At 58.6% G+C, this 15,216-nt stretch overlaps 1 protein-coding gene across 3 annotated transcripts; it reads left to right on the forward strand.

The window, feature by feature from the left end:
• The first annotated feature begins 6 nt into the window (after nucleotides 1–6).
• Nucleotides 7–11,651, forward strand: LOC121344524 (proline dehydrogenase 1, mitochondrial-like). 3 transcript variants are annotated; one of them, XM_041420572.1, is made up of 14 exons: nucleotides 7–188; nucleotides 736–923; nucleotides 6,217–6,251; nucleotides 6,555–6,704; nucleotides 6,838–6,902; nucleotides 7,234–7,350; nucleotides 7,492–7,571; nucleotides 7,822–7,903; nucleotides 8,190–8,282; nucleotides 8,366–8,512; nucleotides 8,660–8,835; nucleotides 8,916–9,014; nucleotides 9,380–9,468; nucleotides 10,685–11,651. In XM_041420572.1, the coding sequence occupies exons 2-14, from the start codon at nucleotides 787–789 to the stop codon at nucleotides 10,864–10,866; spliced, it is 1,452 nt and encodes a 483-aa protein (XP_041276506.1). In that variant the 5' UTR covers nucleotides 7–188; nucleotides 736–786; the 3' UTR covers nucleotides 10,867–11,651. The 3 variants fall into 3 exon arrangements, with proteins under 3 accessions (XP_041276506.1, XP_041276505.1, XP_041276504.1); XM_041420571.1 differs by lacking the exon at nucleotides 7–188 and adding an exon at nucleotides 5,948–6,040 and having other exon boundaries at nucleotides 786–923; XM_041420570.1 differs by lacking the exon at nucleotides 7–188 and adding an exon at nucleotides 6,041–6,091 and having other exon boundaries at nucleotides 792–923.
• Nucleotides 11,652–15,216: the final 3,565 nt, after the last annotated feature.

Genomic DNA, 15,216 nt, shown 5'->3' on the forward strand with positions numbered 1-15,216 from the left:
CGGGCGCGGGACCCCGGCCGGGGCCGCCCCCTCCCCCGCGGAGCGCGGAGCGGGGCCCGCCGCCGCCCGCCGTGGATTTCGGGGACCCGCGCGAGGCGTTCCGCAGCAAGAGCAACGCGGAGCTGCTGCGGGGGCTAGTGGTGCTAGGGCTGTGCGCCGTGGAGCCGCTGGTGCAGCACAACCGGGAGGTGGGTGGAGGAAGGGATCTGGCTTGGGGGGCTGCTCCGGAGCGGGGCTTGTCCCCGGCCCTGGGCCGGCGGGGCTCTCGCTCAGGGACGCCCGCTCCGGGAGGTGCCAGCCTCCTTCTGGAGGGGGTTCTTGCTCCGGGAAGTTCAATTTTGGGACTGCGAGCCCCAGCATGGGCAGCGCCCCTTCCGGACGTGTCGGTGCGGGATGGGGATTCTGTCGCTCCGGGGGTGAATGCCCCGAACGGGAACATCTTTCGTTCCGGGAGAGTGCCTGTTTTGCAGGATGTTGGTGCGTGCCAGGGATACTCTCACTCCGGGAGGTGCCGGTCCTGGGCTGGGGGCGCTCTCACCCTAGGGGTGCCCATTTCGGGACTTGTCATTCCCCTTCCAGGGGGACCCTCGGTCTGAGGGTGCGGGTGTTGGAGAGCTCTCGGACCCGAGCCGGCGGCAGCCCGTTTTGAGGAATGCCAGTCCTGGGTCGTGGGGACTTCTCCTACGGGAGTGCCCGTGCGGGACGTGCGGGTGCTGAGCCGCCGCTGTCCCGCAGCTGCTGCAGTTGTGCCAGCGATTGCTGGGGCAGACGCTGTTCGAGCGGCTGATGAAGATGACGTTCTACGGGCAGTTCGTGGCCGGGGAGGACCAGGAGGCCATCAAGCCGCTGCTCCGGCGGAACCAGGCCTTCGGCGTGGGCGCCGTGCTGGATTACAGCGTGGAGGAGGACCTGGGCGACGGGCGGTGAGTGCGGGGCTGGGGCGGGGAGGGGGCGGGCCCTGGCCGCGCTGCCATTGGCTGCGCCCGCCCAGCCCCCCGCTCCCATTGGCTGCTGGGCCGTGCGTCACGGCCTCGCCCCCCGTGGCACCGCCCATTCCGCACACGGGGGTGACAGTGCCCCGCACAGGGGGGCACAATGGCCGCACTCGGGGGTGGCAGTGCCCACAGCACAGGGACGGCAGTGCCCCACAGGCGGGGGTGACAGTGGCCAGAACACAGGGATGGCAGTGACCCGCACATGGCGGTGCCTGTGTCCTGCACACTGGGGTGCTGAGCCCCCACTGGGCCGTATCGCTCCCCCCGCCCCTCTTCACATAGCGGGTGCTGCCCCCCTGTCTGCTGCACACCTCTGTCCCCATCTATTCCCTTGCACACACCGGAGTGCACCCGTCCCCGGCGGTGCTGTACACCTCGAACCCTCCTGCACACCCTGAGGGGGTTCCCACCTCTATTTTCCATCTCCTATGGGATGTTAACCACCCCCCCCCCCCGTCCATTCCATCTTCCCCTGAAGTCCCCCTTCCCCCTCCCCGCCATCGGGATGCTGACCCCCATTCCTGCCCCCGCCATTCCCCACCATACAAATGCTGCTTCACACATTTTGGTGGAGTCAATGATCTTGGAGCTCTTTTGCAATCTTAACAATTCCATGATTTTATTATTTCCACCCTCCACCATTTCCATCTCTCTCAAGCTGGGGTAGTGCCCCCCTTCCCGCACTGCTCCGCAGTCCCAGGCAGTCTTCACTGCCTCCCGCCCTCTGCCAAAAGCTGGCACCAGCCCAAAGCTGCCTGTAACTTTCCATTATTCGGGCTCCAGTTCCGGTCAGTTGCACTCTCCGGATCGATGGGCCGCTGGCCGTCACCCCGCGGTCACGGGGGTGGGCGGTGTCCCCCCACCCACAGCAAGGGTGGCCCTACCGGAGGACACTGCGCCGTTCCCCGGGCAAGGCTGCACGGCGGCAGTCGCTGCTGGCAGCTGGGGACACCGTCCGGCTGTCATATGCTTGTCCCGTGCTGTCAAAAACACAGCGGGAACGGCTTTTTAGGGTGGTTTGCGAGCAGAATGTGAGTCAGGCAGGTGGTGCCGCTGCGCGCCTTATCTCTGGTCCACGCCCGGGAACTGCTTATCGGGGATCCCCATGTGCCACTGCCCTCGCTGCTGCTGCTGCTGCCGCTGTCACACATCCCCAGGAGTGAAGCGTCTGTGGGTCCATGGTGGGAGCACACGCTGCTGAGGGGGGAGGCAGGGCTGCACCATCCCAGAGCGGGCAGGAAACTTTGGGGTTTTTCTAGAAAAGCTTCAAAACACCGCGCTGCTGCCAGGCAGGAGGGTGGCTGTTTTGAAGGTATGTGGCTGTTTTTGAAGGTCAGCTGTTGCTCCCCTGGACATCCAGCCATGGTCTGGGCAGTGTTCAGCATTCCCGTGGGGCTGAGCCAGCAGCACTGGTGCCGCCAGGCTGTCACTGCTGCCCTCCACGCCTGGCTGTGCCTGGGCCAAGGGCTATGGTGTGGGGGACCGCAGGAGACTTTCAGACAGGCTCTGCCTGCAACTGTATCCCTCCTGCTGATGGGTGCCGGTGGTTTGTGAGCTGGCTGGGCTGTGCTGCTCCCCGCCACTGCAGATTTGGGGTTTGCACATGTGGTACTGCTGGCTAGGTGAGTTCTCCCTGTGCTGTGTGGGCCATTCACATCTAAGAGACTTCCCAAGCCATCCCTGCCCAAGCCCCAGTGGGATTTGTCTGGATATCAGAAAATGGGTCTTCACCCAGAGGATGGTTGGGCACTGAACAGGCTCTCCAGGGAGTGGTCATGGTCCCAAGGCTGCCATTCAAGGAGTGTTTGGATAATCAGGCACGGGGTGAGACTGTTGTCCTCTGCAGAGCTAGGAGTGGAACTTGATGTCCTCATTCATCCCTTCCACCTCAGGATGTTCTATAATTCTCTGAACAAGGACTGAGCCCAGAATGGGCCTGGATGTGTTATGCTGAATGGTGTCCCTTGCCAGCCACCACTCTTGGTCCTCCCTGGCTCTGTTTGGGGTAAAATCCCAAATTCTCAGTGCTTCTGCCAGGCTGGTGCTGAGTTGGGCTGCACGTGGTTGAGAGAGGTGGGCAGTCCTGCGTTCCTGGCTGCTGTGTCCTTCCCCTTGGTGAATGCTTTGGGGTTGTGCTGCTGCCAGCCAGGAAGCGGAGCTATAAACCACAGCAGTCAGTGGGTGTTTTGGCCTCTGGGTACCATCTCCTGCTGTTCTTCTGGAGCAAGCTCGACACAATGGCAGGGAAATGCCCTTTCTGCCCCAGCAATGGGCTGTGGCACCTTTTCCACAGCCTTTCCGGCTGGGAACAACAATGCAACATGGGCAAGAACCGGCTTATCCTGCCTGCCACAGGCCCCTGCCTGTCCTGCTCAGGCTGGCATCCAGGACTCTGCCAGCTTGTCCCAGGAGGCCTCAGCCACGTGCTGAAGGCTGCTGCCAGGTCATGGTGACACAGCTGGAAAATAAGTGCTCTCCAGGCAGCAGAGGTCTGGGGGCTTCAGTGTGGCTGCAGCCCTGGGTGGGGGGTGGAGAGGCAGCACTGGGCCGGGGCTCCTGGTACCTGTGGGGTGAAGCAGCGAGCCCCCCTATAGTGAAGGAGGTTGTAGCCTCCTGGCAGCCTTGGGACCATTGCTGGCACACAGGCATCCCAAGTATGCACATGAGTTGGGGTTGTGCTGACACAGGGGAGGGACAATCTTGCCCCTAGCATTGTCAGATGCTCTTCAGGCTCTGCCATGCAGAGTGTGGACTTGGGTTCCTCTAGAAATTCCATGTGTGGATATCTGACACCTGCCCCAGTGTAGGATCACTGTCCCCAGCCTGGGCAATGCTGCTCCCAGAGCTGCTGCCTCCCCTTCTCTTCCTGTTCCCAGTGCTCATTCCCAGCTGCCACCCCTGTCCTGTGCTTTGTCAGCATGTTCCCTGGGATCATGGGCCAGCTTCTGTTTAGCTTCAAGCTCTCCAAGGCCTGTGGTGGTCCTGGGCTGGTGTGTGCTGACAACTCCTGCACGGAGCAGGTTGAAGGTGTATTCTGCCAAGAGCTCTGCTTTATTCCTACCCATGGGATTTTAAGCACCACCCATAGCTCCAAAATGGACTTCATGTAACTATGAGTCTTTTCCTTGGATGTAGTAATTCAAGGACAGCTTTTCCCTGATCCCTCATCCCCTTTGCCAGACCCATTTGTTGATGAGCAAAGCACACATGCTGTGCTGCCGGCACCCTCCGGGTAACCTGTGGGGCCAAAGGGATTATTTCCAACAGCAGGACCTTTGTGCTGCTCCTGAGCTGGTTTACTTGGCCTGATCCAAAACTTCCTGAAAGCCCCATCTGCTGTGTCAGCTGCATTACCCTTCCCAGCCATCCTGCAAGTCCTCACAACCTGCTTTAGGCAAGTGTGATCTCCCAGGCCCTGAGCTCAACTCTGAGGCTGTTCCTGTCTGGATACAGCCTGCCAGGAGCGTCTGGACAGTGCCTGGAGATGGGATGTGCTCTGGGAGACTTGTGGGTTTGTAGAAGGGATGGTCAGATATAAGCTGGGTTCAGTGGCACTTGGTGGGTGAGGGAATGGCTTTTCTGGCCAAGATTAATATTGCAAAGTGAACAGCTGATATCTAGGACAAAGTTATTTCTTCAGCTGGAAGCATCTTCCTTTATTTTGCTTGATTCAGAAAAACAAAGCGAGCACCGTGGCACTGCTTTGAATGCCCTCTAGAGGATGAAGGAACAGCTGGTGCAGTCATGCAGCAGAAATGCTGCTGGGAAGGGTGTGTTTATCTTCAGGAACATAAAACACTCTTAACTCCAAGGGCGCTGTTTGCTGTTTGCCTTCACTCCAGCCACTTGTCCCCAGTACCTTGGATGTGGTGCCCAGGGTGTGCTCAGAGCTGTCCCCTGCCCACAGGACCCATGTGTGCCCTCATGTCACAGCAGTATTCAGCTGAAGCTGTCCCCTGTGCCATGCTGCCTGCTCCAAAGGGAGCTTCCACCTAGCAAAGGCTTTGCTGGCAAATGCCATTGCTGAGTGTATGACCTCTCCTCCTTCCTTTCCTCCACCCTCTGTACTCAGGGACAAAAAGCCACTTTCCCTGTCCTCAGGTGAGTAAAATCAAGGAGCAGAGCCTGCTAGATATGGTGCCTTCTGCTTCCCATGAGCTCCAGCTGCTCCTGCCCTGGCTCATGTGGCACTTTGAGTGATGTGGGGCTGGTCCTGGCTCCAGGGGACCAGAGGGAACAGCTTGTTTCAGGTTGTTATGCTTCCAGCAGCCCCTAATCCCTGTCACAGGGTTTTCATATGGGAGAACGTGTCCTGGGACCCTGCCATGTGCCTCTCTGCTCTCTTGGCCAGCTTGCTGGCTCTGGATGGGTGGCTTTGCTGCTTCCCTTGCACGGTGCTTCTTCGCCATTGGGTATGGCCAGTCTGGGGACAGGGATGCCAAGGCAGAGGCCTCCTGAAGGGGATGGCTCTGCTGCCACCCAGGGCTGCTCTCCAGGGGCTGGCCCCATTCCAGGTCAGACCCTGGGTCTGTTGCTGGGTTTAAGGTGTCAGCAAGAAGGCTTAGCTACTCAAGCTCAGTTAGGATGTTGTGACTTGGCCATCATCCCCCAGGCTGTCAGAGCCCTGTTATCTCCATGACAGAAAGTTTGGGCTTAAAATGACATCCGAGGTCAGCTGGAGTTGAAAACAAGATGTTGTTTGTGAGTTGTTGGCTGAAGCAATGGCACAGAGGAGTGTGAGGCAGCAGGCACCCTTGTGTGTGCTTGGTGTGCTCAAGGTCTGGAGAAGCTCCGTGCTTTGTGGTCTGGCTGCTGGTGCCATCAAGGTGAGGACGCAGTGGGTTGAGGCTTGGTGTCACCTCAGCAAGGACCATGAGCAGGACAGAGATGGAGCATGCCAACCCCACTGGCCTGACCTTGTCTTTGCAATGGTGTGGTCTTTTGGAGAGCAGCTCTGAACCCTGGGACAGGCCATCCTCACTGTGCTGCCGCAGGGCTCCCAGGTCTTCCCTGGATGGATGGTGAAGCCCCGTTCCCTTCCACAGGTGGGTTTTGGGCATCTGAACTGCCAGCTGGATTCCATCGGTGATGGGATGGTGAGGGAACAGCAGGGTCCAGCACCAGGATGGCAGCACAGGAGCCTCAGAGCTGTCTTGCCCATCAGCATAGGGCTGCAGCGGGTTGCTGAATTGGCCCTTATCTTTCCTGTTTCTCTTCTTAGCTCCCGCACCTCTGCAGCCGAGAAGGAGATGGGAGGTAAGTGACAGGAGATAGCCTGGAGGTCCAGGCACGGCAGGCCTGGTGTTGTGGGGGAAGGACCCAGGTACCACAGCCTCAAAAAATGAGCTGGAGGAATAGCAACGTGGTTCCTGGCCCAGTCTTGCCCTCAGCAAAGACTCGGCCTCTGCTTGGGCACAGAGCAAGCAGGGCCCATGTCAGCGCTGGGGGCTCTCTGAGCTCCAAGCCAGAGCCTCTCTGCCTTCACCCACATGGGGAGCTCCTGGGGAGGCTGTAGGAGCTTGGTGGGGCATGGCCCATCTCCATCCTCTTCCAACCCAGGAGCAGAAAAAAGGGAGAAGCAAAACCGAGCCCATCAGGGATTTGGGGATCACCATGGTGGAGTCACCGGGGCGCACACCTATTTCTATGCCGATGAGGCCAAGTGTGACCAGCACATGGAGACTTTCCTCCGCTGTATTGATGCCTCAAGTGAGTGCTCCACGTGTCATGGACAGCCCCACTGTGCTGGGGACTGCAAGGATCTCTCAGTCCCACCACCACCATATCTCTCCTACCCAAGGGCTGATAGTCAGGTTGACTCTGTCCTTGTGGTTCTATCCAGGTGGCAGCTCAGAGGACGGCTTCTCTGCCATCAAGCTGACAGCACTGGCCAGACCCCAATTCCTGGTGAGTGCCAGAGCTGTGTCAGAATGTGGTGGGGCAGAGTCAGGGCCACAGATGATGCTTCTGCTGGGGCAGGTGCCAGGTGGCATCTCTAGTAATGGCAGTGAGGAGTGGGCACCAACAGCCTGTCCCCTGAGAGCCCAAGACCCCTGCAGACCCTGCCTCAGCTTTTGGGGAGACACAAAGAGCTTAGAACTTTAAAGTTGACATGAAGGGGTCTATACTGCCCTGCTCTGGGGTCAGCATCTTCCTCGGGCTGGGTGTGATCTTGCAAAGCCCTGCCAGGACAGGAGGCTCCAGCCTGGGTGTCTCACCTGGAGCCTTGTCCCCACAGGTGCGTTTCTCAGAGGTGCTGGTAAAGTGGCGGAGGTTCTTCTACCAAATGGCTGCAGAGGAGGGCCAGGCTGGGCGGGCAGTGCTGGACACAAAGCTGGAGGTGGAGAAGCTGCAGGTGAGGCAGGTGCAGCCTGTGGGAGGAGGCTGTGCTGCAGGGATGCACTGCTAGAGGTGCTGATGGATACAGAGGTGCCAGAGCAGCCCTGAGCTGTGACACCTCAAGCAGACACACCCCTGATGCTTCTTTTGGCGGCAGGAGGCACTGGCCAACCTTGGCATTGCAAGCAAGGCAGAGAGCCAGCAGTGGTTCACAGGCGAGAACCTGGGCACGAGCGGGTAAGCTGCCTGGGAGCTGGGGGTGCTGCAGGGCAGGGACACTGGGGGACTTTGTCCCTGTCCCTGGGGCAGCAGCAAGGGGAGGTCTCCAAAGGCCTGCTGTGGCTCAGCATAGCAATGGAACATAGGGGAAGTTTGGGTGGAGGTGACAAGACAGGACAGGGTGGCACATGTCATGTGTCCTTCCTGCTGGTGGGGGCTGGGAGTGCCTTTGCAAGACACCAGCAAGGACCTGGCTCTCTGCTCCCAGCACTGTGGACCTGCTGGACTGGAACAGCCTGTTTGACAGCCGCACCAAGCTCTCCAGGCCTCTGCTCATCCCCAACAGGAAGGTGGGTACCCACCTTTGCTACCAGAGTGGTCCCACAGAGGCTTTGTGGGAACAGGGCAAGGGTCTCATGCTCTTTCCAGTAGGTGCTGGTGTCTGCAAAGCTCAGCCATGCTGTGACCACAGTGTGCAACCACACTGGCAGGATGGGCACCCTGTTACGCCCTGCTGGCTGGTGGGGACTGGGATGGGGCAGCAGTCCTGGGGCTGGGTTCCCTCCAGGGGCGTTTGTGTCCCCCATGGGCAGAGCTGGGTGCTGGCGGGGTGCCACAAAGCCATTCTTGTTTCAGACTGGGCAGCTGGAGCCTCTGCTGTCACGCTTCAGCGAGCAGGAGGAGCTGCAGATGAAGAGGGTGCTGCAACGCATGGATGTCCTTGCAAGGGTGAGGGGGCCTTGGGGCTGGGGGACTCACAGAGGGGGACGCAAGGAACTTTGAACCCAGCCCGCATGTCCTTCACCCCCCAGAGAGCCATGGAGAAGGGCGTGAGGCTGATGGTAGACGCGGAGCAGAGCTACTTCCAGCCGGCCATCAGCCGCCTCACCGTGGAGACGCAGCGCCGCTTCAACGGGAGCCAGCCCATCATCTACAACACCTACCAGTGCTACCTGAAGGTGAGGCCAGCGTGTCCCAGGACACTGGGGCCGATGCAGGGAGACCTCATCTCCTGAAGCCATGGCAGAGCAATGGCACAGCTGCTGAGGCAATCAGGGCTGGCACTGGAGTAATAGCCCTGTGCCATCTTTTCCACTTGGTCACAGGAGGCTTACAACAACGTGACAGGGGACGTGGAGCTGTCGCGCCGGGAGGGCTGGCACTTCGGCACCAAGCTGGTGCGTGGCGCCTACATGGAGCAGGAGAGGGAGAGGGCGGCTCAGATGGGCTACGAGGATCCCATCAACCCAACCTATGAGAAGACCAACGAGATGTACCACAGGTAGGGGACAGCCCCAGCCACACTGCTGCCTGTTGCCCCAGTGGGAAGAGGCCTCACCAGAGGCCTGTCTTGCCTTACAGATGCCTGGAGTATGTCCTGGAGGAGATCAAGCGCAGCCGGAAAGCCAGTGTGATGGTGGCGTCTCACAATGAGGACACCGTGAAGTTCACCCTGCGCAGGTAGGTGCTGGTCAGGCAGCGTGGTGAGGCAGGGACAAGGGGTCTGGGGAATGTGGGGGCCCAGCAGAAATGCTGGAAGATGTGCTGTGGTTTGCCAGGTCTCCCCTGAGCCCACTTGGGGGGATCCTGGCTCCCACGTGGTGCTCAGGGCTTTAGATGGGGCTTGGAGCTGAGGTCCCATCACCAACCCAGAGGCTGCTGTAAAAAAACAAATCCCTCAAGCTCTACATCCCAGCATCCCTCTGGGACGTGGTCAGTGCCACACTGTCCTACTTGGAGATGATCCCCAGTCGTCTGGTGGGACACACTGCCCTAGTGAGCTCTGCTGTGTCTGCTCTCCCCCTATGCTGAGGCTTGTTTTGCAGGATGATGGAGCTGGGGATCCATCCCTCGGACAAGAAGGTGTGCTTTGGGCAGCTGCTAGGCATGTGTGACCAGATCACCTTCCCCCTGGGTGAGTGATGGGAGTGGGGGGGCTTGGCAGAGTGCTCCAGCTGCTCTGGGGTCAAGGAAGGAAGGAAGGAAGGGCTGTCATAGAGCACTGGCTGAGCACAGTGCCTTTCTGTGGGGAATGCTGTGACCCCTGGGTGGGGTTTGGGGAAGATGTAGATGAGGTTATAACTGAAGAGTCACATCTCTCTCCTGAGGTTCCATGAGCCTGTAGTGGCTGGGCAGGAACATTCCCACTTTGGAGATGGAGCAGAGATTGGGGTCTCAGGGTGGGGCAGAGACTGGTCCTGGCAGACAGAAACCCTCTCCTGTACCTCCTTGACTTGGGGCGTCCCTTGGCTCCATGGGAGGTGCACACCGAGTCCTGGGCTCTCTGCTAACAGGCTGGCACCAGCCTCTTGTGTAACTTTGTCCTCAGCCACCAGCCCAGGCAGCAGAGCAGCACTGCCAGGGGCATGGACAGAAGGACACACAAGGGTCCAGGTACCCAGCCCAGGTCAGGAACTGATCCCCCTGCCCACAGCAGTGTCCAGAACAGAGTCCCAAGGCCAGCAGAGCAGCAGGAGGCAAACTGGGCAGCTGTTCAGCACAGATGCTGCTCTGTCCTGGGGTTCTCTTGGAAGCAGGGCTTGGCCGCCCGTCTGCAGCCTCGTCCGGTCATGCTGGAAAAATGTGTTAACTTGATGTTTCTGGTTGAACGCTCCTTGAGCTGGCCCAGCCCCGGCTGCCGACATTCCCAGGGCTCCTGGTGACCTCGGCCCGCTCCCTCTGGCGCTTTCCCAAGCTCTCGGTGCTGAGCCGGGAGAGATGTACCGCTACCCCCCCCACCAGGCTCCGCCGCTGCCGGGATCCCCATCCCAGAGCCCAGCCACAGCCTCCTGCACAACCATCAGGGCATGGGAGGGCAGGCCGCTTTTTTTTCTTCCCTCCCCCCTTTTTTTATTTGCCTCCCTGTTTTTTCTTCCCCCACCCTGTTTTTTCCTGACCCCTTTTTCTTTGCCCTTTTTTCCCTTCTTCTCCCCATTTTTTCTCCCCATTCCTGTCCCTTTCCCCCCTCTCTTCCCCCTTGCCCCCTTTTTCCCCATTTCAAGTATCTTCTTCCTCTTTTCCCTTTTCACATTTTTTCACCTTTTTCCTCCTTTTTTTTTACCTTTTTTTTCCTTTTTGCACACTTTTTTTCTCTCTCGGCAATTCCCTGAGCCGCAGCCTCTCTCCCTCAGGCCAGGCGGGTTTCCCCGTGTACAAGTACGTGCCCTACGGGCCGGTGAACGAGGTGCTGCCTTACCTGTCCCGCCGGGCCCAGGAGAACAGGGGCTTCATGCAGCGGGCGAACCGCGAGCGGGACCTGCTCTGGAAAGAGGTCAAGAGGCGTCTCCTCACAGGAAACCTCTTCAGCCACTGACCCCAGCCTCAGCCCTGGGGCTCCTGTACCTTCGCCCTGAACCACTGTCACCATTCCCCATCCCAGTTCTGCTGCAGCTCCCCCAGCCCCTTTGCCCTGGGAGAGAAGTGTCCTTGTTGCTGTTGAACCACTCACACCTTCGGTGGCCTCTGCGATCGCCCTGCTGGCACTGCTGCTGCAGGGATGTCCCTCCGCCATCCCACGGCCTCTCGAGCTGTCCCTGGGGAGATGCTGGGGCTCTCCTGTCAATCTGCTCTGTGCCTTGATGAATGCTGTCCCAGTGTTTTTTCCCTGGCAGGATTGCACAGGGTGATTTATCCACTTGCCTTGTGCCCATGGGCTCAGGTCCAGGTGGGCTGGGTGACTTGGGGACAAGCTGGCCTCAGCCAGAAGCTCCTCCAGCCTCTGCCAGGGTTGGAGCTTAGCCTCCACCAGACCTTTGAAGCAGCAGGATCAGCCCCTGTTGCCTGTTCCAGACAGCTACCTGCCTGCTCACTGGCTTTGCACTGACCAGAGCTGGGCAGGTCCACGCTCTCCCCCATCCCACTGGGATAAGCTGCCTGGGGTTGTCCATCCTCAGGCACACATCCAATGGAGCAGGAGGGGTGAGGGGAGTGGGCTGGCCCCATCCCTGTACCATTCCTGCCCACAGTGCCTGGTTCTAATGATGGACCACAGCAGTGGGAGCACCAGGAGCTGGACCACAGCTCGTCTCTGCTGTACACTGGATTTGTAGAGAATGGAAATTATTAAATCACAACTGTTCCTGCTCCCGTCTCTCTCTCTCTGTTCTTGGGCAGCCACATGTGCCCAGGCACTGCCGTGGTCTCAAAGGGGGGTTAATGCTGCATGCTTGGCCTGAGACAGAGCCTGGAGAAAGGAGTGAGACCAAACTTCCTGGGACAGGGACTGGAGAAGCTGTGAGGCTTCCTGTGATGGGTTTGGGGGAGCTGGGAGCCCTGGGCCATCCCCGTACCTGCAGAAGAGGGGCTGGCAGCATGGGAGAGACTTGCTTTTGGGGGACATGCACTCTGCAGGCTTTCATGCCTCAAATTAGGGGCACTTTTTCCTGGGATCTGCAGGACCACAGACATCTCTGGGATTCCCTGCCTGGAGCTGTGGCAGTGTCTCCTTTTTTCCAGGGTCAGCCCCTTTACTTGGTGAGCCACCCACAACAAAGGAGTGATGTTTTGGCTTTCCAGAGCTGTTCATCTCCTGCCTTTCCTCTAGCTGAGACTCTTCTGCCTTAAAAAAATAAACCTGGAGGGGAGCAGGGAGCCTTGTCTGGAGCATGGGACCAGAACAGCACTGGTGCAGGCAGCAGATGGACTCCGGGAATTTAAAGGAAGATGGGAGATGTTCTAGGCCCTGGGCTGCCTTCCAGCCCATGCAGGGTGCTGTGACAGTGGCACAGAGTACCCTGGTGCCCCAGGGGCTGAGCTCTGATACTGCAGCTGCACCCAGGGCTGGCTGATGCAGGAGCACTGTGAGCTTCTGCAAAGACACACAGACATCTGTGTAGGAGGGCAGGAGAAACCTCTCTTGGCCCTCTTTTGTGCAGATAATCCCCTCCCCAGTCCTCTTCCTAGGACAGGACAGCTCAGCAGCCTGGGTCAGTGGTGTTCTGTGCGCATGTTCGCAGGGGCTGTGTGGGGCTGCAGGTGCTGCCTCCTGAACACCCAAGGCACAAAATGCCCTTGAAACCCCCAAATCCCCGGTTCCCCACAACCTTGAACAGAATGTTCTCAGCTGGAAGGGACCCACAAGGATCCAGCTCCTGGCCCTGCCAGATCCAGCGATCAGCCCAGCCCCTGTCCCTGCCCAGACCCCCAACAACCCCACCCTGTCCATCCCTGGCAGCGCTGTCCAAAGGCTCCTGGAGCTCTGGCAGCCTCAGGGCTGTGCCCATTCCCTGGGGAGCCTGGGCAGTGCCAGCACCCTCTGGGGGAAGAGCCTTTCTCTGATATCCCACCTAACTGTCCCCTGCCACAACTGTATCCTTGCTCAGCCAGAAAATAGCAACTGCTGCTTTTATTTCTGGGTGCACTGACCCAACCAACACTCCTATACCCCAGATGTTCCCCACCCTGCTCAGTTTTAGCTTTTGCTGCTGCTGTTTTCTGCTCATCCTGGAGGAAGAGGAGGCATGGAAAGGTGGTGTGTTTGTGTGTAGGACCCTGTGCTGCAGCAGCAGCGGGGAGTTGGAAGGGGAAGGAGCCACATCCTTGCAGAAATCATCCTGACAGCCTGGGCACAGTGAGGATGGTGACAAGTACCTCATGTTGTAGGTCCCACCAGGCCCTGCTGTGCAGTCTTGCCCACTGAAGCAGCCATGGGGATTTTTGAACCATTAACAAAACAGCATCTTTTTACTTAGTTTTGTGTTGGGAAGTATTATAGTGCTGGGGTTTTTTTCTTCTGGAGTGTTTTCCAAAACACAGAAAGACAGGAGACAGACATCTGGCAGGGTCTGAAATGGGAACTGCAAATAATGGTGTGATAGAAAGCATGGGTCAAGCTCTGCATGCACAACAGCCTGGCCGGGACCAGTGGGAGAGGAGGGAGAGGTGGGTGCTACCTGTGGGATGTGCAGTGCCCAGGCCCTGGCAGCACCAGCCACCCCAGAGCACTGTGAAACCTCCCCTTGCCTCTTCCCCACAGCATCCTCAGCTTCTCCAGCCTCCTATGCCAGCAGGCAGCATCTTCTGAGGGAACAGCTTATCTCCCTGGCTGCAGCCCAGTCCCTGCCCTGCCGTGGGTTACATGGGTAGAAACGGAGCAGTCGGGCTGCCAAAAGAAAGAGAAGTTATGTTTATGAAAGCCAAAGAAACATACAAAAGCTGACATATCTTCACACAAATCACCAGCACAGCAAAGGTGAGGCAGTGTGATCTTGCCCTGGCTCATTCTGACTGGGACAGCAGAGCACAAGGGCTGCCCAGCACAGTGCAGGGAGATGAAGCTGTGGAAAGAAGCCTGAGTAAGAATACAGCTCAAGGTGGGCACCACTGCCAGGGGAGGCACCACCACCAAACCCAGATTTCTGCCTAACTTTGGAGCTGACCTTCCCCATCCCACTTCCCTCAGCAGAAAGGGATGCTGAGCTCAGCCTGAGGCTGAGTCATCCCAAGGAAGCAATTTGTGCCTCTATGCTCTTCACATTCCTGCACCTGTGAGCAGGATGGGGCAGGGGGTACAGGGATATGGAGGCAGGGGGAGATGGGCATGGGATGCTACTCCCTGGTGCTACTGCCAAACACACGGAATGTGCCAGGGAAAATAGGAGGGGGGAGAGGGACTGCTACCCTATGGTCATATTCCCACTGGTAAGACCACCAGAGACCTTCCATTGGGAGTCACCTGTCTGAGCAGGAGAGAAGCTTTCATGCACATCAGTATTGCCAAACTGAAGATGGTGAGAACCCACCAAATGCCTTTGCTCTCTGCTTGGTGCAGGGATCCCACACTGCTCAGAACTCCCTGATCCTCTGCAGAAGGGTGCTTCCCAGCTCATGCCTACAGGGATGGAGGCTCCCCATCCACAGGAGATCCCCAGAGACGTGTGGTGCTCAGAGGCAGCTCTATGGGAGATGCACTGTCTGTACACCTTCCCCAGCTCTGTGCGAGCCATCAGCATTCAGGAGACACATGCAGCTGTCCAGCTGCATTTGCACTACCTTAAGGGAGATGATCAGGATGTCCCCATCCACATTTCCCCCATACTGCTATCAGGTGTTCTGGGAGCTCAAAGAACCTTGAGGCATCTCTTGCAAGTGACCATTAAGTTGAAAATCCAGCTGGCACAGGATGGTGGCCAAGAAAGCCCAGGTCCATCCAGTGCTGTTGCAGTGTCAGGCTGAGGAGGTTTATTGACTGCTCCACCCTGCTAGAGGTGTGGGACTCATGCAGGTGCCCAGGGTGTCCCCCCTGATTCCCAGCTGTATCCTCACAATGGGTAAACCAGTGGCTGCTCTGAAGCCTTTCTGTCTCTGTACAGGGTCCTTGGCTCTGCTGCTGCAGGCACCATTTGGCTCCCATGGGTCCTGCATGGCTCCCAACAGACTGTCCAGCCTGCCAGACACTTGGACATGCCAGATCACTGGCATCTGGCACCTCTTGGACATGCAGGACAGCTGGACACTGGGGTTGTCACACACCTGGGGCTACCAGACCTTTGGGGAAGCCAGATCCTGGGGCTGTCTCCAGCATCTGGACTTGCTGGATCCCTGGGTCAGGCAGATACTGGGGCTTTCGGGCTCCTGAAGGCTGTCAGACTGCCAGGACAGACTGACCCTCAGGTCTTTGAGCACCCAGGACTGTGGGACCCCTGGAGCTACTGGAACCATAGGG

Source organism: Onychostruthus taczanowskii, unplaced genomic scaffold (assembly GCF_017590055.1).
Source record: "Onychostruthus taczanowskii isolate IOZ18803 unplaced genomic scaffold, ASM1759005v1 scaffold64, whole genome shotgun sequence".
Taxonomy (NCBI): domain Eukaryota; kingdom Metazoa; phylum Chordata; class Aves; order Passeriformes; family Passeridae; genus Onychostruthus; species Onychostruthus taczanowskii.